The 21,347-nt window shown below is 53.4% G+C and overlaps 2 protein-coding genes across 3 annotated transcripts in view; one reads left to right on the top strand and one right to left on the bottom strand.

Moving 5' to 3' along the window:
• Macrod1 (mono-ADP ribosylhydrolase 1) overlaps positions 1-21,347 on the top strand; it is a 141,371-nt gene that overhangs the window by 18,964 nt on the left and 101,060 nt on the right. The gene's annotated exons all lie outside the window — the stretch shown is intronic.
• The window catches only part of Flrt1 (fibronectin leucine rich transmembrane protein 1), a 70,120-nt gene continuing 67,779 nt past the window's right edge, over positions 19,007-21,347 (bottom strand). Inside the window, exon 3 of the mRNA XM_021208574.2 lies at positions 19,007-21,233. Within this exon, the coding sequence (XP_021064233.1) occupies positions 19,160-21,184 (2,025 nt within the window). The 5' untranslated portion in view covers positions 21,185-21,233 and the 3' untranslated portion in view covers positions 19,007-19,159. The remainder of the gene's footprint in view (positions 21,234-21,347) is intronic.

The following is a 21,347-nucleotide window of genomic DNA, read 5'->3' on the forward strand; positions in this document are numbered from 1 at the left end:
CCTAGCTCACAACAAGAGCTCTTAACGGCTGGGCTGAGCTATCTCTTTAACCCCTAACCTATTGAAAAACAAGTGCAATAAATCCAGGACCAGAGCTGAGCCCATAGCTCCCTGGAGTGAGCCTTGCGTACAGCTCAACATGCCCAGGGTGGTCTGGGCTGAAGTCAGTGTGCTGGGTACTGCCTGTGTGATCCAACCCTTGGGAGGCAGAAGCAGGCAGATCTCTGCAGTTTAAAGCCAGCCTTGTGTACTTAGTGAGTTCTAGGACAGCCAGGGCTAACAGTGAGGCCCTCACCTCCTGAAGGCAACCCCCACCCAATCATCCTGGAAACATAACAGTGACAGAAGAACCAACGGCCCCTGGGTGACAGCTCAATGAGTCACATGCTTGCTACAGAAGCAGGGGGACCCGAGCTCAGTCCCTTGTACCCATGTAAAAAGCTAGGTCTGTACACCTGTAAGCTCATCTCTGTGCGGTGGAGCTAGACAGACCCCTGAGGTTTGCTGGCTAGCCAGACTAGCCAACTGGTGAGATCCGGGTCTAGTGAAAGACTGACTCAAAAAATAAGCTGAGAGACAGTCATTGTCCACCTCTGGCTGGCATGCATGCACACACACGTGCACATGCATGCGTATAACACACACACACACACACACACACACACACAGCTGAGGAAGGCAGGGTTGAGGGTTGGAAGTGTAGCTCAGTGGCAGAGAGCTTGCTTACCATAAATGATACCCTGGGTTCCATCCCCGAAGCTGAAAAAGGAAGGGAGGAAGGTAAGGAGGGAGGGAGGGAGGGAAAGAAACTAGGCCTAAGAGAGGACTCTGCCCTAACATCTTGCTCTTGGCACATGCTCTTTCTGGTTCTTGACTGGTTCCTTAAGGCCCTCTTTCAAACCTGGCAGCTGCCACTCATACTGACCTGTGATCTCTTCAACTAGGGCTCAGGACTCCCTTGTAGTAAGGGTTCTCTCAGTGGCTGCTTGATTGCTGGCATCTTACCACGATTCCAGCCCAGATGGCACCTCAAAAGCGTCCCTCTGCAGACCGTTCTTCTTCTTTCTAGTGCTTAAGGAACTCAACTGGTCTTTTGTTTTTGAGTTGTTTTTATTTTGAGTTGTTTTTATTTTGAGACTGGCCTTACTGTGTAACCCCTTGTAGTGGTCTGAATGAGAGTGTCCCCCACAGGCTCTGGGATTTGAATACTTGTCCCTCAGTTGTGGTGCTGTTGGTGAGGCTTGGATGCTGTGGCCCTGTGGAAGTGTGTGACTGGCAGCAACCTTAAGGTTCCAAAGCCTTATGACAGTCCCAGTTTGTGCTCTCTGCTTCCTGGTTGTGGTTTGAGATGTGGGTTCTAGGCTGTTCCTGTGTCTGCCACCTGCTGACACAATTCCTTGCTATGATGAACTCTTATTCCTCTGGAACCATAAGGACAAATAAACCCTTTCTTACATAAGGTAATCATGATGTTTTAATATAGCAATAGAAAAATAACTAATACATCCTGGGTATATGATCTGTAGACCAGGCTGGTCTCGAACTCAGAGAGCTCCTGCCTCTGCCTCCCAAATGTAGGGCTTGAAGGTATGTGCTGCCATTGCCGGACACCCACCCCCCACCTCTTTTGAGTCAGGGTTTTACTGAGTAGTGCTGGCTGTCCTGGAACTTAGGCGATCCATCTGCTTCTGCCTTCTGAGAGCTGGGACTAAAGGTATGTGCCACCACTGCCTGGCAAGTCCCCTGCTTTTGAAATAAGAGTCTAGGTTTTATGTTTCTCAGTTTGGGTTCAAATTCACAATGGAGTGGAAGGTGACCTTAAACTCCTGGTTCTCTTGGGATTGGGATTACAGGTGGGAGCTAGCATACCCGTCATTTTGTGGGGTTTGAACCTAGGGTTCACTAATGAAGTAAGTGCTATATCGACAGAGCTGCCTGTTCGCCTTTCTCCGCTGTTCTTGCCCCCACAGACGGCTTACTCAGTGTACCAGAGCTCCATCTTATGGTCCACAGTCCCTTCTGATGCATGAAGCCCTCTGCTTCCAGTTTGCTGCTGTGATTCCTGCCTCTCCTCCTCTGGTGACCTGACCTCTGGGCCTCTTGTCTTGCCTAGGTCCACTGAGTCTGCCACTGCGATTTCTCTCACATGAGCTTGTGACTAATAAGGGTCCCCCCAGGGGGCCTTCAAAATCTTTCCCTCCTTAACATCGGAGTTTAAAAATGTGTCACCATCGATTTGAAGGAGAGACTTGTTCCTGCTGAGAAAAGCGGCCTGGAGATTCGTCTCGCCTTAGGAACTGCACGGGCGGTTGCAAAAATTCCAGCACGCCACCAAGGGCTCCATGCAAATGTGCACTGGAGCCCCTCTGGCAGCACGAGGGCCTGCCAACTTCCATGTTGTTCCCAAGGGCTGCTGACCTTCTGGAAGGCCTAGTATGGGAAGCCTGGGGTGTGTGGGGGGTGCGGATCTTCTCTCGGCCCTTCTCTTTAACGCTCCATTCACACTAACTCTATGCAGTGATGTAGTTAAACCTCAAAAGTGGGGGATGAGGGACTCCTGGAGTGGGACTAAGCCACCGTGATGTCCCCTCCTGGTTCTGAGACCCAACCATCCTTTATCCTTTGTGAAATAGTATGGTGTCCTGAAGAGAGGAACTTGTGTGTGTGTGTGTGTGTGTGTGTGTATGTGTGTGTGTATGGGTGTACATGCATATGCAGGCCAGAGGACAGATAGACACCCTCAGACATTGTTCCTTGGGAGCCATCTACCTTGTTTAAACATTTAAAAGTATCTTTATTTAGGTGCATGCATGTATGTGCATGCATATGCTTGTGTGAAGAGTCACACCATGCTGTGCATGTGGAGGCCAGAGGATGACATTTGTGAGTCATCTCTCTCCTGTGAGATATGTGTGAGTCCTGGGGCTCAAACCTAAGTTGTTAGGCTGGGCAGCAAGCATCCTTATTCACTGAGCCATCTTGGGTTTTGATAGTGTTTCTCACTGGCTTGACGCTCACCCAGTAGATGAGGCTGACCACTGAGCCCCACAGACTCCCCTCTGTTTCCCTGGGATCTAGGTGCTGGGATCACAAATGTACTCTGCTACATTGGGCTTTAAAAAAAAGGTTCTAGTGATCTGAAGGTCTTGTGTTTAAAATGCCCACTGCATTATCTCCCCAGCTGTTTGTGTTTATTTGAGGCATGGTTTCAGGGAGCCCAGGCTGGCTTTGAACTGCTCATCCCAAGATCTCTGGCTCCCCAGTGCTGGGATGACAGGCACATTCCCAGGCAGGGGCTATTGGCGTCTTTGGGTTACGCCTGCCTCCAGGCACCTCCTCCGACTCTGGCTGCTGGAGCTCACCTTGCCTGCAGCAAGACACTGCAGAAAACAGCCCCAGCTTCCCCTAGCAGCATCTGAGTCCAGAACTACCCAGTCAAGACCCCAGAGCGGGAATGCTTTGATGTGGGGACATGAAGTGGCTTTTCTGGGGTCCTCATCTTTCCCTGGGAGCCCTGAGTGGACCTATCACTGAGTTAATGAGGAGTGGGGTGTGGAGAGGCCCATAGTAGCCATGTTGTTTGTGCTGGATACCACGTGGTGACAGTCTGGGAGGAGTGATGGGAGCTGGAAGTACACCTCATGATCCAGGCCCACTGAAAGGTGTGAGTGAGCACACGGGTGCCCCTGTTCTCTCTTCCAGGGGTTAGAGAACTCGTGGTGGACCGTGTAGGCCTGCCACTGGGCCAGCCTCAGGCCTCGGTGGGGCGCTCAGTGGGAGACGGGGTGGGGGTGGCCCAGGGTACAAGGCAGCTTCTGATGGTTCTTGGGGATTTGCAGAGCCAGAGAAGAAGGCAGCAGGAGCAGAGGCTCTGTGGCTGCTGTGGACCCTGAAGCATGTGTGAGCCCCCATTTACCAACTGGGCAGGGACTTGTGCAGCCCAGCCTGAGCGCCTGCAGCGGCGGAATGTCCTCTGAGGACTCTCGGCAGTCATTACGCAGAGAAGGGGGGGAGGCTTAATTTTTCCTGTCTCCCTAAATGTTATTGCCTTTACGGGCTTTGGAAATCAGTTTTATGGCCTGCGTTATTTGTCCACTGAAATACGGGAAGCCCCGGAGGAGAAATAGACAGCAGAGGTGCTTCTGGGCCTGAAAGGTCAGGAGGCCGAGGACGGGGGGGGGGGGGGGAGGGGGGCCGAGCTGGCGTGTAAGTCCCCTGTCCCCCGTGCGAGGGTCACTCTTCAGGGACTGCTGCAGCTGGAGAGGGGCTGGAAGGGGTGCTCCAGACCATGGGGAGGGATTCCCTGAGGCCTGGGACCTGGCCCCTTCTGTCAGTTGGTCCCTGGGGCCATGCAAACCTCTCTATCCTTAACGCCCAGTTTCTCCTGCTCCCACTGAGCGCCGCCTAGGGTACCCACCAGCCGCTGGCAGTGAGCAACAATTAAGCCCGTGGGGGTTTGTGTAGGCCCGGTGGGGCCTCCACCTGCAGAAAGCCCCTTATCTTCTGGCTGAGTTAGGAGCTAGGCGGAGATGGAGATGCAGCAGGGACACTCCCCCAGGCAGAAGTTAGAGCTGGGTACCAGTTAGAGGTCGCTGCGTTGAAATGGCCCCACTCCCTTCGTGTGAGAGAGGAAGGTGACATCTGCTCAGTCTGAGGCTCTAAAAAGAGAAGCCTGGCTGGAGGCTAGGGGCACGGGCATGGCTGAGCTAAGAGAAGGGGACTGGGGGTTGGTCCCAGGCTCTGTTCCTAGGACCCAGGACCCTCCCAGAGAGGTCCCCATGTTCTCCCCATCCTGGGAGAAGGCTGCTTCTCTACTCCTCTCTGAATATGCAAAAGGTAACTTCGAGTCCAGAAGAAAAATGTGTGGAAGATGGGGGCTGACGATTCCCGGTAGGAGGGAAACAAATGGCCAGTAAACAGTGAAGAGAGGCGGAATTGTGCCAGCAATCAAGAAAAGGCTAATTGAAACAAAGAGCATCATTCTTCACCCACCAAGGAGATGGCTGTGTGAACACCCACTTAAGCAGGTGTGGCACAGTCTCGGGGAACAGCTGTTTCTTGGATGCTTCACTCATGGCTCACACCAGCACATAGTAGGTACTCACTAATGCTTGCCTTTATGTCTGAAAACAAACATTTCTTTCTGTGTGCATCAGCGCCACCACTGCTTGTTCCTGTCCACCCAACCCCCACCCCCTACCCCCGCAGCTCCTACATGTTCCTGGGCTGTGACCAGTGTCCTTCTGAGCCAGGACTTACCTCAAGGGCATGGTTGCTGCTTCTGGGTTTCGGCTTACCAGGGGAACACTGCTAACTCAGGGCCTCGAGCTGGATGAGCCTGGTCCCTTTGCTTTGTTTTGTCTCGGTGTGTTCTGGCTGGCCTAGAGCGCATTGCGTCGACCAGGCCAGGTTGGCCTCTAACTCACAGACATTCTTCTGCTTCTGCTTCCCAAGTGCCAGTATTAGAGGTTTGCCACGACACGTTGGCCTCTGGTGGTCTTGGTCTTTGAGAAAGGCTCTCTCACTCTGCAGCCCAGCTAGGCCTGGACTTACTGTGTGGCTCAGGTTGGCTTCAAATGTGCGGCAATTCTCACGTTTTCCGATTGCGGCGATTATGGCTATAAGCCATTGCCAGCTATCCCTGCTTCTTTCCGTCCCTCTCCTCTCCAGTCCTCTCCATTACAGACAGCTAGAGAATTCCCCCTTCCTTCCTTCCTTCCTTCCTTCCTTCCTTCCTTCCTTCCTTCCTTCCTTCCTTCCTTCCTTCCTTCCTTCCCTCCCTCCCTCCCTCCCTTCCTCCCTTCCTCCCTTAGAACTGACTCACTATGATGACCGTGAACATCTGATCCTATTGCTTCCTGAGGTCAGGGACTGCAGGTGTGCCACGCCATGATGGTTTTATGAGTGCACATTCTCTCCCACCTCCAGCTCTGACACGGGCCATTCCCCTGGCTAGGAACACTCTTGTGTCTCCTTTCTGGCTTACGCTGAATGTCTCCCTGGTCCTATGTGGACTTCCCTTAACCTGAGTCAGATGTTCTCTTGTGAGCTGCATATTCAGCTATGACCTGTTTCTCCAGCAGCTCCGTGGGGTGCTGGAGCTACAGTGGAGGATCATGGGAAACAAGATCCATACAGCACACCCCAGAGTGTGACACAGTCATATGTTATGTGTGTGGGTAGTCTGAAGGAGTGGCTTATCCCTCTGTATCACACTAGAAAGCTGGTGGCAGATGGCAGTGCCTTTTCTTGCCAGCCCATCCTACAGAGTCCTCTGTTGAGCCCAGTGTGGCCTGGCCACAATAAAGCTCCTCTTGATGGGAGCCCACACTTCCCATGGGCAGTCCTGGGGAATCTGGATCCATTGTGCTTGAATCATCTTCCACCCACCCACCTGGTGTGTGGCACACCTCCTTAAAAAGAAGCCAGTGGGAGAGTCGGGGCCTGGAAGCTGCCAGCCTGGAGCTCAGACAGAGCCTGAGACCAAACCCCCTTCTCTTAGCTCAGCCACGCCTGTGCCCCTAGCCTCCAGCCAGGCTTCTCTTCTTAGAGCCTCAGGCTGAGGCAGATGCCACGTTCCCCTCTTACACGGAGGGCATGGGGCCATTTCAACGCAGTGGCCTCTAACTGGTACCCGGCTCTAACTTCTGCCTGGGCCATAACACAGGCACTAAGTTATGGTGGTGGAAGACTTCCCATCGGCCGGAGTTCAGGGCAATGGGAGACACCTGCTTCAACAGCTGTTTCCCAAGTCAATGTCAACTACTGAGGCCTTGAGCAAGCTGCAGAAGATTAATTATGTCTTTTTAGATAGGACTGGTCTAGCATTCTGTATGTAGCTGAGGATGGCCCTGAATTTCTGATTCTCCTGCCTCCCCCTACTGAGTAAATCACAGACAGACACCTCCACTCCTGGTTTATACAGGGCTAGGGGTGGAACTGCACCCCTTTTAGAACAGGAATAAGGGCCGGGGCTCTAGTTCAGTTGGTAGAGTGCTTACCTAGCAGAGGTTAAGTCCTGAGTTCGATCCTTAGTACTGCAAGGATAAACTAGGCCTGGTAGTGCACCCCTGTGACTCAGTACTTGGGAAGATGCAGCAAGATCAGGAGTTCAAGGCCAGCCGCTGCTACTTTATTGAGTTTGAGGCCAGCCCGGGATATATAAGACTCCATCTCAAAAACAAAACAGACCAACAACACAAAAGATACCTGCTTATAGTGAGAACAAGCGCAGCTACGGTGTCACGCTGCCTCGGGGGTGTGATGTGGTGACACATGGTGACAGATGCCAGGCGCCTGGCACCATCAGGCCTCTCACAGATGGGTGCCCCTTTAGGAAATCCCCTCTAATTATGAAGTTAGAAATCTGAATGGTCACATGGGGAAGAGGCACACACTCACTAGGAGGCTCAGGCACACAGCCTGGACTACGTCAGAAGTCTCTCACACCAGCCTCCTGAAGACAGCAGGGCTCAAGAGAGACCGGCTCCATCCTTCTGCCTGCGCTTCCATCTGCCAACTCTCCGGGAGTTGCTGGCTGGGGAGGGCCCACTCGGGAGCCCCCCTGTCCCCAGAGACCGCCCCCAGGGTCCTTCACCTCAGGCTTGTAATCTCTGCTTTAAAGAGGACTCAGATCCCTTCCTCCTGCCCCGCACCATGACTAATCCATTCGCCAGGGCCCCAATCCAAGAGAAAGCTAATTAAAGAATTTCTGCTCTTGGCTCAGTCTGGACTTTGAAGATTCCCCTTGGTCTTCTTGGAGTATATGAAAACAGGTGGAGAAGGGGGCGTTGGAAAAGGCATTGGGTAAACCTTCAGAGCCTCTGTAATAGGCCTAATCCCCCCCAGCCTGCAGGCATGAAATAGTCCTCACCCACACACTGAGAAAGGGGGCACGGGGCTGCTTCCCACCCAGTGCCTGGAGAGGTCTGTCTGGTGTGATGACAGGGAGGGAAGAGATGACTGGTGAGGTTGGGTTCTGCCCCCCAACCCCCTCTCTCAGAGCCTCCACGGGAAGACTGGCTGACACCAATGGCACTTTCCTTTTACTGGGGATTGAACCCAGGGCTTTGCACATTAAACAAACACCTTACCACGGAGCATCTCCGGCGCAGGAATATTTATTTAAATTATTATTCCGTTGGAGGCAGGATCTCACGTAGTCTAGAGTAGCCTAGAACTCTGTATGTAGCTGAGGACCCTGAACTCCTGACTCCTCTGCCTCCCCCTCCCGAGTGGGATCACAGATGCCTCTGCACTTCCAGTTTATGCAGTTCTGGGGATTGAACCCAGGGCTTTGTAGACGCCGGGCAAGCACTCTACCAACCGAGCCACATCCCCAGCCCAGAGGTTTTCATTAACCATCAGGAATACTTATTGGATACTTATGGGTAGAAAGTGACCCCATGTGACACGGGGGCCCCTTGGCAGCTATGTGCTCTGGCCAAGCGAAGACTGATACACAACAGTTGCTCAGCAAAGACCAGTTAGTTGATCGTGTGGCTGGCTTGAGACCGAAAGGGCTAATGCAGCTGATGCGTCTGCTGCCTTCAGAAAACCTCCTGCGGGCTCTCTGGGGATGGATGGGACCTGAATGTGCGTGAGGTGTTCTTAGATGCTTCCTTCCCCTTCCAGTGATGCTGAGCCTTGGTGATGCCCTGGGGGGAGTAGGGCTCCCTGATGCCACTGTGGTCGTACCGTCACCCCATTTCCCACTGGTGTGCCAGGGTGGGGGAGGTAGGAGGCACACTAAGCAGGGGTCTCTTGGGGTGTCTGCCGGCATCATGGAAATAAAAATGATAAAAACCTGTCACTGAATTCTGGGTGGCAATAAATTACTTAACACCTGAAACAGGTTGAAATGTGGCCACTGTGGCTTTTAATAAGCCCATCTCTGATGCAGCAGCTTCCGCGAGGAACCGGCAGGGTCTCTTCTCGAGGCATAATTTCATCGCGGCCCCGGCTTGGCAGCGGTGCAAATAAGATTTCACTTCCCCTGTAAATCTCTGAGGGGGGGAGCGCAAGATTTCATTTGCGCTGTCAGTTAGCGCGGAGAGAGCCTATTTACTTTGCTGCAGAGGGTCCTTTGGAGAGGCAGGACACAGAGGCCAAGGGGAGTTGGCTGTGTCAGCACTGAGAATTGACATGGGCGGAAGAGGGCAGGGAGGTGGCTGGGGCGTGACTTGGGGAGCACAGATTGTTTGGACTTGCTTCAAGTAGAGCGGCAGTACCAGAAATACCTACATTGTTTCATGAGTAGGGGAGTGGCCTCCGATGGGTCAAGGCTTTCCTAAACAGGGTGCTAGGAGTCCACCACAGAACATGGTTGCGGGGCAGTGGCCTGGGTGGTTGGGCCTTTCATAGGTTTGGATGCCATATGTCCAGGGATGCCACAGTCCAGGGAAACCAGGTAGGTCTCCCTGTCTAGAAAGAAGGGGCAGGGGAAGGGAAGGTTCTAGAATCCAGTGTTAGGAGGATGAGGGCAAGAGACTTGGAATGAGAACTTTCAGTTTAGAGTCTTACCAAACAGTGGAGCAGGGTGCATTACACAGGGGTCCAGGACCTTGGGATGCCCTTGGCTGCAAGGCAGCCATTCTCGTTCTGCTCTTTCTCCTCCTCCTCTTATTGAGACAGGGTTTCTCTGTGTAGCCCTGGCTGTCCTGAAACTCACACTGTAGACCAGGCGGTTCTCCAACTCAAGAGATCCACCCGCCTCTGCGTGCCATCCGGTTCTTACTGGACACCAGCTCCCATCCTAGAGGGATAAGCAGTTCTGTGACTTCTTTGGGAAAGATGAGGCCTTGGGCTGATCGGCTGGTGGTGACCAGCAGCCCTTTTCTCGAGCCTCTGTTAGCAGCTGGCTCTGGGAAACACCTGAGAACACAACCCTCTTCCCTGGCTTGGGGAGCTTTGAGCCCCTTTAGGTTTTTGGGTGTTGTCCCAGGTGTCACTGTGCTGTGGAATACAGTCAGCAGACCGTGGGCTGGTCTGGGGTTTGGAGGCTCGAGATAAGGCAGAACCTGCCAGGGAATTCTCCAAGGTGTAGCCAGGCGCTGGGGCAGCTTGGCAGTGCCAGCACCGTTCAGAAACTTGTCTCCTGTTCTTGCCCCAGGTGGCGAATGGGGTCAAACTCTCTATCTCCACCTACAGAAACGCCTTCAGTGAGAACCTACCTCCTCAGAGGACTCCCAGCCCAGCCAGGGCAGACCCTACCTCACTCCCGGAGGAGCCTTACCACACTGCTTCTAGGAAGGGAAGACTGGATCCCTAGCCCTAGCACATAGTAGGCCCTCAATAACTCTCTGCCTAACTGGCTGGCTAGCCACTTTCCAGAAAGTCTCCACAGCAGCCTCAGAAAAGAAGATACCTCAGGAGAGAATGAGAGGCAGCCCTGCGGAATGCCCACGCGCCTTCTTAGAACGCAGAATCACCCACCTTGTTCTGGTCCCTAAAAAGTCATATTGAATGCTGCTGGGTGGAGTGGCCCCCCTTGATCAGTTCCTGCTCCTAGCACGATGGGAGGTGAGGTCAATGGAGGGGATGCAGGAGAGGCATCTGTGGGACCAGAGTATCCAAGGTCATCTCTGCAGGGGTCACCAGCCACCAAGGCCAGTGGGGAAACGACTGCTTCCTTGGAATATAAGAGGAAACTCATTAACCCCTGCTGAGATGTGAGAGCAGATCTAAGGAGGAGTAATGAGTTCTCGCTTTATCTTAAACTTCGAAGGAATTGCTGTTGTCCTCATGAAAATAATTTCTTCTCTCTCCCCACCCAGGTGAGAGACCCTGGCATTGTGGATGTGGTGGGCATGTGCAGGGAACAAGGGACATCTTCAGGGGCTGAACACAAGGGTCGCTGGTGGGGCAAGCACACGCTCCAAATGCCAGGGTGGGCAGTTCTGTCTTATCTGGGTGCCCACGTCTTATCTGGCCAGAGCCTCTTAGGGGATAATCCTCAGCTTTTATTAATAACTCTCCAAGTGAAGACCCTCCCCACATCTGCACATGTCAGGGGGCTGCCCTGCATGGCTGACTTAAGCTTCTGCTGCCCCTGTCCTCCTTGTTCTAAGCCCTCTTTCCTGGTCACTACAGATTCTTTTTAGTTGTCTTGTTTTGGCTTTTTTCTTTCTTTTTGTTCCCCCTGCGACAAGGTCTCAGGTAGTTTAGGTTGTGCTCAAACTCATTATGTTGCCATGGATGACCTTGAACTCCTGATCTTCCTGCCTCCACTTCCCAAGTGCTGGGACTACAGGTGCCACCGTACCTGGCTCTGGGACTACAGGTGCCACCGTACCTGGCTCTTCAGCAAACACCGAACGCTTGATTCTGCCCAGGAAATGTATTAAACCCAAGAGCCTCTGCTCAGGCTGCCAGCCCACCTGCCAGTGGACAGCAGAGCGACCCCCCACGACCCCAAACCAGGCCTGCGACGGTTCAGGAAGAGCATTCGAGACACCTAGTTCCTGATGCACCAGGCTGCTGAGCCCAGTCAGCAGCAGAGATGACTGTAAAATTTAAATCTTTCTATTTATTTCAAGAAAGGACAAGGCAGGTGGACTTGGACATTTTATATGAAACAGACAAACAGAAAATAGGACCAATTAATTAGTCACATTCATCTCAACATTGAAGTTTCAAGGCACCTACATTGAAGGAGGCCAAAGGGCGGTTTGGAGTGCACTTTGGTTTGTGTTGTTGTCGTGGTGGTGGGGTGTTTGTGTCGCCATTTTCTGAAAAAACCCTTGTCTAGTGGTAGAGTCGGAGTGAAGCAGTGGGCCATGAGGCTGGGTGTAGCCAGGCCTTCCAGGGGGCAGGGCCTCGTCTGCCTGCCAGGCACCAGCTGCAGCTGCCACCTGAAGGGGGGGGAGCTCCGAGTACTCAGACCCCTCCCCTCAGACTGTTCTTCCCTTCAGAGAAAAAGAGAGGGGTGAGCATCCAGCAAGCTCCAGGGTTCCGAGTCTGGCTGAAGCAGAGCTTGGGCCTGCCTCAAGGGTCTGCCTCATTGCCTTGGTCTGGGCAGGTAGCCCACCTTTAGCAAAGAGCCTATCCATCCCCCAGAGGTTGGCCATGGCCCACCTCAGAACTGGGGACCCGGCTATACTTCCCAATACCTGTTCTCGCTTACTTGGCAATACCAACAGGCATCCTCTGGATACCGGGAGGAGCGCTCTGCCAAAGCCCCCACTCTGCAGTGCTTACGGCAGGTCGGGATAGGGGTCCTCTGAAGCAGCCCATACCTTTGCCATCCTTGTTCACACCTGCTCGTGGCATGGGCCAGCACAAGCACAGGTCTGCAGAGCCTGACTGGTTGACTCCCAGCCCCCAGTACCATCTCTCCCTTTTTCTCTCCGATGACAAGCCTCCTCTACTGGGCCCCTGGTTTCCTCCTCACAACCCTCAGCCTCATTGGAGGGGCTGGAGGACACCAGGACCTCACTTTTACACTATACCCTAGATCCCAAGTGGCTTATTGGTTAAAACCATTCTCAGACCTTCATGCTGGGCTGGGGAAAAATGCCTAAGGCTACTTTGGGGTTTTGTGGGTAGGGCTTCCCCACTTTGTGCCCAGAACCTTCAGAGATGGGACTGGTCACAAGAGGGCTAAGGGGCGGGGGATCTGCTACCTCGCCTTCCATCCAAGGCAGGTTGAGAGCTGTTTGGAACCATGGGCCCCTGGGGGAATGAGCAGCGGCAGCCCGGGGCCTGCTGCGGCTTTGATTGTCGGTTCATGTCGTGCTTGTTTTTCTGTCTTGAAGAGAAAGTCTGATTAGTTCCTCCAGGCGGGTGCAGGGACTCTGCAGGGTGGCAGTCATGACAGGCTGTTGCCTTGGATCTCCTTTCTTATACTCCGCCCCCCTGGGTCTCTCTAGTTTTCTGCCAACCTCACCTCACTCACTTGATGCAAATCTTGGAGAAGGGAAACTGAGTCACCCATTCAGGCTGTGGTGCTGCCAGATCTCGCCGAATCTTCATTTCCCATCTGCTGGAGATCCACTAATCCCGAAGCAAAGCAGGGTGGGAGGCTTCTGGGAGGGGTTTCCCAGGTGAGCCCCTCTCCTGGCCAGGCCACCAGTCAGATGCAGGACAGTAGGGCCCTCACTGCCAGCCCTCAGGCCTTTCCCGTGAGTGGACAGATGGCAGGTGGGAAGAGAAGGTGGTAGGGGGTTCCAGGTCCCCTGCTGGTCCTCGGTCCCCAGGTGTGTGGGTAGGGAAACCAAACTGCTGCTGAGTTGACTTGATGGTGACACTGTCTTGGGAGTGGGGCTGTGTGAAGCTGGGGCTAATCCGCCCGCCGGGCATACTGCCCACCACATACCCACAATTCCCTCCTGGCACAAGCTGGACCACTCAGCAGCAAGGGATTCTGTCAGTGGTTTCAGAGAGCCCAGGGTGGCTTCCAGAAGCAGGAGCAGCTCCAGGCTAGAAAGTTGTCTGCACACCGGTCAGGAGAGACATGGTGAGAGCTGGTGCCCTCTCCCCGTGTGGCACACTCTGCATGCCCCTCATGACAGGAGAGTTGGGAGTAGCCCCAGGGACAATGAAATTCCCAGAATTAGGGAAAAAAATACATTAAAATCTAAAAGAGGTAGAGACAGGAGGATCAGAAATTTATGGTATTCTTAGCTACATAGAGGGTTCGAAGCCAACCTGGGTTATGTGAGACCCTGTCTCAAAAAAAAAAAAAAAAAATATCAAAGGAGGTGGCATGGTGGCAAGGGGCATCAGAAGTCCAGTGTCAGACTCAAAACATCAGGGGTGGGAGTGGGGAGGAGAAAAAGGGGAGAAAAGAAAGAAAGGCAGGAGGAGAGAAAGGGAGCCGTTTTGTCAGTTGTTTTAAAAGAAGCCGATGTGGATATTTCACACAAATGATTGGGACACTTCAAAAGAATCAGTAAATGCCTAAAAACTGGTGAGCATTCCAAGAGAGCCCCAGGCTCCGTCAGCTGGCTGTGCTGGACGGACTGGCTGGCAGGCAGGCAGTGTTGAGACTGTAGTTACTCCTAGGTGTGAGGCAGCCAGGCTGGAGGGAACAGGTCCAGGGACATCCTGGGGCGTGCAGTGCTGAGCCCAGCATGTGTCCTGTCAGTGCCCCTCAGTACCTGCTGAGCACAGACTGGGGAAGGATGTCTTTGTACATCCTGTCCTGGAGGTTGTGATAAAGCAAGCGTGGGAACCAGAATCTTCTAGACAAAGACCCAGGCCTTAGCTCAGGCTGTAGAGCTGTGGGTCACATCCTCAGATAACGCTTGGGGTGCTTCATGGGACGCACAGGCCACCATCTGCTTCCTTTGCTGGGACTAGCTGCGCTCTCCTGACCTTCAGGGTTTTTTTTTTGTAGCCGACCTCACTCTTTCTCTGACCCCAGAGAGCAGCAGGTCCCCAGCATAAGGATATGGGGACGTCTCGTGGCTCTGGAGTCTTACTCTCTAAGCGATAGCGCAGACTGCTTCCTCTGATCCAGATGTGGCTTGCCATCTCTCAAGACAGACTGACCCTAAGTAACAGGATCAGAGACTGCCCAGGGACTGGCACAGCTGCTGTATGACCTGTCCTGGCAACCGTGACCCTTTCTGTTCCCATGGCCCTGGCCCCAGCTATGCAATTTATTCAGTTCTTAGAGATGCCAGCTCCTCAGGGCGCTAGGCAGGAACAGCTGCTACTCCCTCCCATCCAGACCGGGAAAATGCCTGCTGTGTGGGCTGCCACTTGGGGCAGATACATAACCCACCAAAAAATAAAAAAAAAAAAAAAAAAAAAAATCCCCCTTTCCCTTCACCTCCAAGGAGTTTAATCTCTTCTAATCAATTTAGCAGACTCACTTGGTTGTAAACGGTAATGATTTGCATTTTTGAGCCTTTTTATCCTCCTTACCAAAAAAAAAAAAAAAAAAAAAAAACCAAAAAACTTCCTTGCTCTGCTCTCTGGAAAGCCTGTGAATTGCTTGCTAGTGCTCACCCTGGCACCCATCCAGCATCAGCATCAGCTGCTGTCACCTGCGCCCGCTGTCTGTGTGAGTAGAGAACGTGGTTCATGAGAGGCCTGCAGCCCTGACCCTGGCTGTGACATGTCATCTGGTCCGTCCCTGCTGCCTCTGCATAGCTCCCCGGCTGCTGCACCCAGTTTCCCTTGTTGTATTTTTCATAAGCAAGAGGCTCGGAAGCTTTGGCCTCCTCCCTGGTGTGCTCGGTGGAAAGCAGAGGTCTGAAGAGGGCTGGCTTCGGGACTGGAACTGACTTGTCGGGGGTTGGGTGAGAAGGGTCCTCAGTAAGGCTCTGACTTTTGTTTCTTACTCTCTGGCCAGGGGTAGTGAGGGAGGAAGCTCAGGTTGGGAGGCCATTCCAGACACACTGCTCATCCCATCTGTGGACTCAGAGTCCACACTGGCTCTTCCTACCCAGCACCAGTCCCCCCCACTGTCCTAAGCCCATTAGAACCTTCCAGACTCAGCACGGAGAGGTTGCTCTCACAGGGTCTGAATCTGCCCCAGACACCCTCACTTTAGAAGCTTGCATCTGCCTACCATGCTCCTGGCTCCCTCGATGGGGCTGAGCTGGGCAGCTGACCTACTGGGAACTCTGGGAAAGGGGTTCTGAGAAGGAAGGAGGGGCAGGGAGCATGGGGGCTTCTGGACCCAGGGAGGGAAGGCTGTCCCCTCCCTGCCAGCATGGCCCAGGGTAGGACAGTACAGTGTCCCCACACCTGTTCTCCAGGTCAGGATCCGCCACACAGGGCCAAGGCTGAGCGGCACTGAGGGGGAGGCAGGCCAGGAGGCAGCCTTTCAGGGAAGATGGAGGCTTCCTCAGGAAGAGGATGCAGATGAGGGAAGAAAAGGGAGCTTTTGATTCACGTCATGTCTGCGGAATTGAGTATGACTAATTAATAGATTTTATTCTTAGTAATCTCTTAAGCATTCCATACGTTGGGCCTGGGCCGCACGCCTGAGCTGAGCCTACCAGAGGCTTCATTCGCAAATGCAAATGCCCCTGCCTGATGCCTCTCCTTCCTTGCCTTTTCTTCTCTGATTTTTTTTCTCTTTCTTTCTTTCTTTTTTTAAAGAGGAAATTTAAAGTAAAATTGCCATGTAATAGAAAAAGAGATTCCAATCGCTGCATCTAATTACCACGAAGGGTAAACCACTTAACCAAAGGAGTGTCACTGGTTTGTTTTTTTTTTAGTTTAAACTTGACTTAAATGCCACAAAATACACTCCCCAGAGATGAGGCCACAGAGGTTGTTCTGGCTGGTTAGAAACTGTGAGGGTCAGGCCAGCTGGGCCACAGACTTCCCTATAGAAATGTCAGCGGCACACAGTCAGCTTCCCATTGGTCATCCAGTGCCAGCCCTGGCCTCCCTCACATCTGAGGGTAGAGAGGCTGGGTGCCCTGAACCTCTCCTATTGTATTGTGAGGCTGGAAGCCAGGTTCCTTTGTCTCCTTTGGAGAACTGGGACAAAGGTCACACTTGGGGGCTTTCTGAAAGGATGCCCCCAAGTGCAGTTCTGGGGACGCAGCACAGTGGTGGGGTGTTTGCCTTGCACGGCTAGGCCCTGGATTTAGTTTCCAGTGTTCCTCCATCGCCAACACACACAGAAAAAAGGGTACTGGGAACACGATAGGACCAGTAGGGGTGGAATGGCACAGGAAGGGCTCTTGGAGGGGCCGCAGGGCCATGGCTGGGCAGTGTTCACTCTGACCAGCATCTATGGCTCTTTAGGGGGCAATGCCTGCCTTGGGCTGTCCAACTGGGTGTAATGTGGAGTGAGACCCCTTAGATTGGTCCTCAATCTTTGACATTCTGCCTGTGACTGCCAAGGCTCCCATGGGTCAGTCTTATTCTGTGTGGTGGGGGAAGGCATTTGGCCACCAGACCCTTCCTGGGGCAGGAAACAGGGAAGGGGGACATGAAAGCGTATCGGACAGGGCGAGTTACAGGCGCAAGGTAGGGGCGAGGACGTGGAGTGTTATTTTCCTGCGGCTCTAGGGAAGCTGCTACGGTGCCCTCGATGCCTTGTTCAGCATCTGGGACTCTCCCTCACATACCTGTTCCTTACAGATGGGTCTCCTCTGAGCCTGCCAGGACTCGGGCATCATTAGGATCACTGGGGACCACAGGGCTCCAGGGTGCATGTTTTTACAGACCTGAATCTGAGGCTCAGGAACATTTCTCTCTTGACCTCATTATGTGGGAAAAATGACTTGGGATGAAGAGGAAGAAAGGTCTCCTCTGGAGTGATCCATGTCCGTACCCTTTGGCCGTTCCCTGGGGCTGGTGGGTTGGGGGTCTCCATTTGGTGTGATGACCCCTTGGGCAATGATCAGGAGCCTGTGCCTCTTTCCACTACTCTGAGGCACCTGCCGGGGTCCATTTCTTTCTATCTCATCTCTTCACGAAGGGCTAGTTGGCTCTTTCATGTCCAGCAAGCAGATGCCCCACCAGGTACACATTGGGCAGCTGCCTGGCCTCTTCTTCCTGCCTTTGCTTTGGACGGAGTGGCAGAGGTCTTTTGAAAACATCAGTATCAGGAGCTGGACCCCTTCTCATCCAGCTGCCCTCAGACCAGCATCTTCCCTTTGATGACGTTTTTTCCCCCAGTGCAGGGCAAAGCGATGCAGTGACAGATGGTGACCCAGGCTCCCCGAGTACAGGACGAAGCAGACATCAGAACCCCAGGCACCGCTGTTCCCTCCTTTCCGGATTTGCTGTCATTATTCTATCATGGTTTTAATCTCATGGCTCACCACACTGTGGTGTCAGTTGATAAATGATAACAACATTGATTCCACAGAGCGGGGATATAATCTTAGCCCTCCTGAGGTCAGTGCCCTTTTGGAGGTTTTTTTCTTAACAAAGAAATCTGATTTTTCCCTCTTGAGAACAGAGCCCCTAGTGTGGGTGTGGCTGAGATTGTGTGTGTGTGTGTGTGTGTGTGTGTGTGTGTGTGTATGTATGCTGATGTCTCCCAGCGCTTTTCTGATTTTTTTTTTTCTTTTTTTTCTGGGCTTTATTTGGACAGCCATGGAAACCCAATAGGTCTAGCCATCTGATGTGTGTGCACGCACACACAAACAGTCCCTGTTTATAAATTACCTGTCCCAGGAGAAAGAGTAAACACTATTGTGGGGACAGCATCTATTGGGGGAGGGACAGATGATCTGGTCTTCAAGGGAAGCTTTTCTTGGTATCAGAAAGGAGAGTGTTTTGGCTCTGGGCTGGCTGACACAGAATCTTCTACCACTGGACTGGGCACCTCCCCTCCACCTCCACACGCTCTACTTACTCAATAATTTCTAGGAGAAAGCAAGATTTTTGCAATTCTATTGTCTGAGGAAATGTCAAGGACTGACCCAAGATGTGCCGAGAGGACAGACACGAAGCTCTACCTACCCATCCGTACTGAGACACAGGACACGGCCATGGGTGGGCAGACAGACAGATGCACCTCCACACGGCAGAGAAAGCTCCAGCTTGTTTTCGTCAGAGCTTTCTGCAGAGTCCGATGGATGGAACCAAAGTGCCCAGCACTGGAAGGAAAAGTTTGACTTATTTTTCTTTTAATTGACTATGGTATTGTTGAGAGAGCATCTCGGAGAACGCCGCATTTCTGTAGATCTGGGAAGGAAACGGCACAGGAAAGACCAGGGAAGTGATGCCAGATCACTGTCTCCAGAGCAAAGTCTTTTTCCTCCCCTGGCTCTTTTGTGAGGAACCTGAAAACCTTTCACTGAGTTGTCACCCGTGAGCATCCACAAGGACAGTTGCTTGGGGGTGGGGGTGGGGGAGCTCGAGCCCTCACGTGTGTTTTGTCATCTGCTTCCAACAGCCCTGGAGCTCGAGGTGTGTACAAATGTTGCACAGGTAGCATCAATCTGGTTCAGGGAAAAAAAGTCCCAACCCAACCCAACCCTTCCTGCGAGACTATTTTTAGTCTTTAACTCTCATGGTCTGGTATAAATTACATCTCCAACAATGCTGAATCCCCCTCCTGCCTTCTATGTGTGTTTATTTATTTTTAACCCCACTGTGGTGTTCTGCAAAATCACCAACCCTCCCCAAACTTTGCTTTCTGCTCGGAAGGTCACTGTGGAGTTTCTCTTCCTGGCTCCTGGTGTTGCAGCGGGCTAGACAGAGCCACGTGACACACCGGCGCGGGCGGCCGGCTTCATGTGTAGGAGTAGTCCACATCAGGGATGCCCGCTTCCCGGTAGCCTCGTGTGGTGCCGTAGCCAATAGTGTGGGCGCCCTTACAGAGACTGCTGCCATTAGAGGGAAATATGGTGTGCACCACGTACTCCTCTTTGGAGCGGTATGGGTTGATGGGTAGCATCTGCAGTCCTGGGCCACGGATTTCTAGAATGGAGTTATCCTTCTTGGTCCCTGACTCCATGTAATCATCCTTCTTCCTGCTGCCCCTGTTGTAGACCCTCTCTCGGGTCAGCAACTCACCGGCCCGGTGCACATACCAGCAAATGGCTCCCAGGACCAGGAAGAGAAATACAAGAGCCACGGCACCACCAATAATGCCAGCCAGGGGCAGCCCCGCCATAGGGCCAGCATTCTGTTCCTGGTTGAGCGTGGTGGTGGGGCCGTAGCTATCGGCTGTCTCTGCCTTGGCACACACAGGTGTCTCATCAGCCACGTAGGTGTTGCCAGTCTCCATGGTGACCATACAGATGATATATGTGGACTTGGGCTCTAGTGCTGTCAGCAAGTACTCTGTCTTGTCCCCCTGTACCAGAGTCTCTGTGATAGAACCCACAGCCGGGCTATGGCCCAGACGTAGCCAACTGAGCCGGAAAGAAGAGGCAGGTAGCATGGCTTTCCATGTGATTCGGATAGAGTCTGCTGTCAGTGGCTTCACCTGGATGACCAATGTCTTGGCACCATCACCAGTGGCCATGGGGTAGTCAATGTTGGAGTCAGGGAGGCGCAGTCCTGGCCTCTTGGCCTTGAGGGTAAACAGAGAGCCCTGGGGTGTGGTGGCAGAGGCATGATTGCTGACTGTGGTCTTGGCCGCTGCATTGGCAGCACTGCCCTGTGACCCCGCCTCAAAGCATTCATCCATCTCACTGGTGATGTCTTTGATGGCCATGCCCCGGACCTTCTCAGGGCCCTGGCACATGAGGCCCCGCACATTGACCACTGCGGCTCGTGCCTTCACCCAATCCCGCAGCCACATGAGGTTACAGCCACAGAACCAGGGGTTGTTCCTGAGGAGCAGCTGCGCCAGGTTCCCCAGGTCATCAAACAGGCCCCGAGGCAGCGTGGTAAGGTTGTTGTTGGACAGGTCCAACCTCTCCAGCTCCCGCATCTTGGCCAGTGTGTTGTAGGGAATGTGACTGATGGCATTGTCCTGCAGGTAGAGCTTCTGCAGGTGGGCACTGGGCAAATTAAGGGGTGGGGCAGCCAGCGAGTTCCGCACCAGCGACAGCTCCGTGAGGTTCTGCAGGCGGCTGAAGGTGTCGTCAGCGATGCGCTGGTTGGCCAGCAGGTTGCCATCCAGAACCAGGCGCCGCAGGCTGTTGAGACCCTTGAATGCGTGCAGGGGGATGGTAGAGATGCGGTTGTCATCCAGCCTCAGTTCCTCCAGCGTGTGGGGCAGCCCCGACGGGATGCTGCTCAGGTGGTTCCGGCTCAGGAAAAGCAGCTTGAGCTGCTTGCTGTCAGCAAAAGCATCCTCCTCAATGCTCACGGTGGAAACGGAGTTGTCATCCAGGTGCAGCTTCTCCAGCAGCGGGATGCGAGCCAAGGAGTCCCTGGCAATGGTGCGCACATTGTTGTCCTGCAAATGCAGCTCTCGCAGGGAGCGGGGGAGATTGATAGGGAATTCATCCAGGTCATTCTCATACAGGTAGATGACCTGCACCTTGACCTTGGTCTTGAGGTCCTGAGGGATGCCCGCATTGTTGATCTGGTTGTTCTGTAGGTAGAGGGTGGTGGCATCGTCGGGGATGTCCGAGGGGATGGATGTGAGTCCCCGGTCATTGCAGTAGATGAAGCCATTGTCACAGCGGCACACTGATGGGCAGGTGGTGCTATCGATGACCTCCGTGAGGAAGGCAATAAGCCCATAGCAGAGGAACAGCCAGTCCCGCAGGTCCATGGTGGCTGTGGTCATCACGACAGTGGCTGTGACCGTGGCAGCAGGCGTGGTGGTAGCGGTGGCAGCAGGGTGTGCCACCACCATGGTGGATGGCTGCTGGAGGCCTGACCCACCCAACCTGGAGTCTCAATACCTGTAGGGAGCACAAGATAAGTGTGCTGAGTGTGAGACAGCGCCGGGCCTGGGGAGGAGTGTGCTGAGTGTGAGACAGCGCCGGGCCTGGGGAGGAGTGTGCTGAGTGTGAGAC

The sequence above is a fragment of the Mus pahari genome, chromosome 1 (assembly GCF_900095145.1).
Source record: "Mus pahari chromosome 1, PAHARI_EIJ_v1.1, whole genome shotgun sequence".
In the NCBI taxonomy this organism is placed as follows: Eukaryota; Metazoa; Chordata; class Mammalia; order Rodentia; family Muridae; genus Mus; species Mus pahari.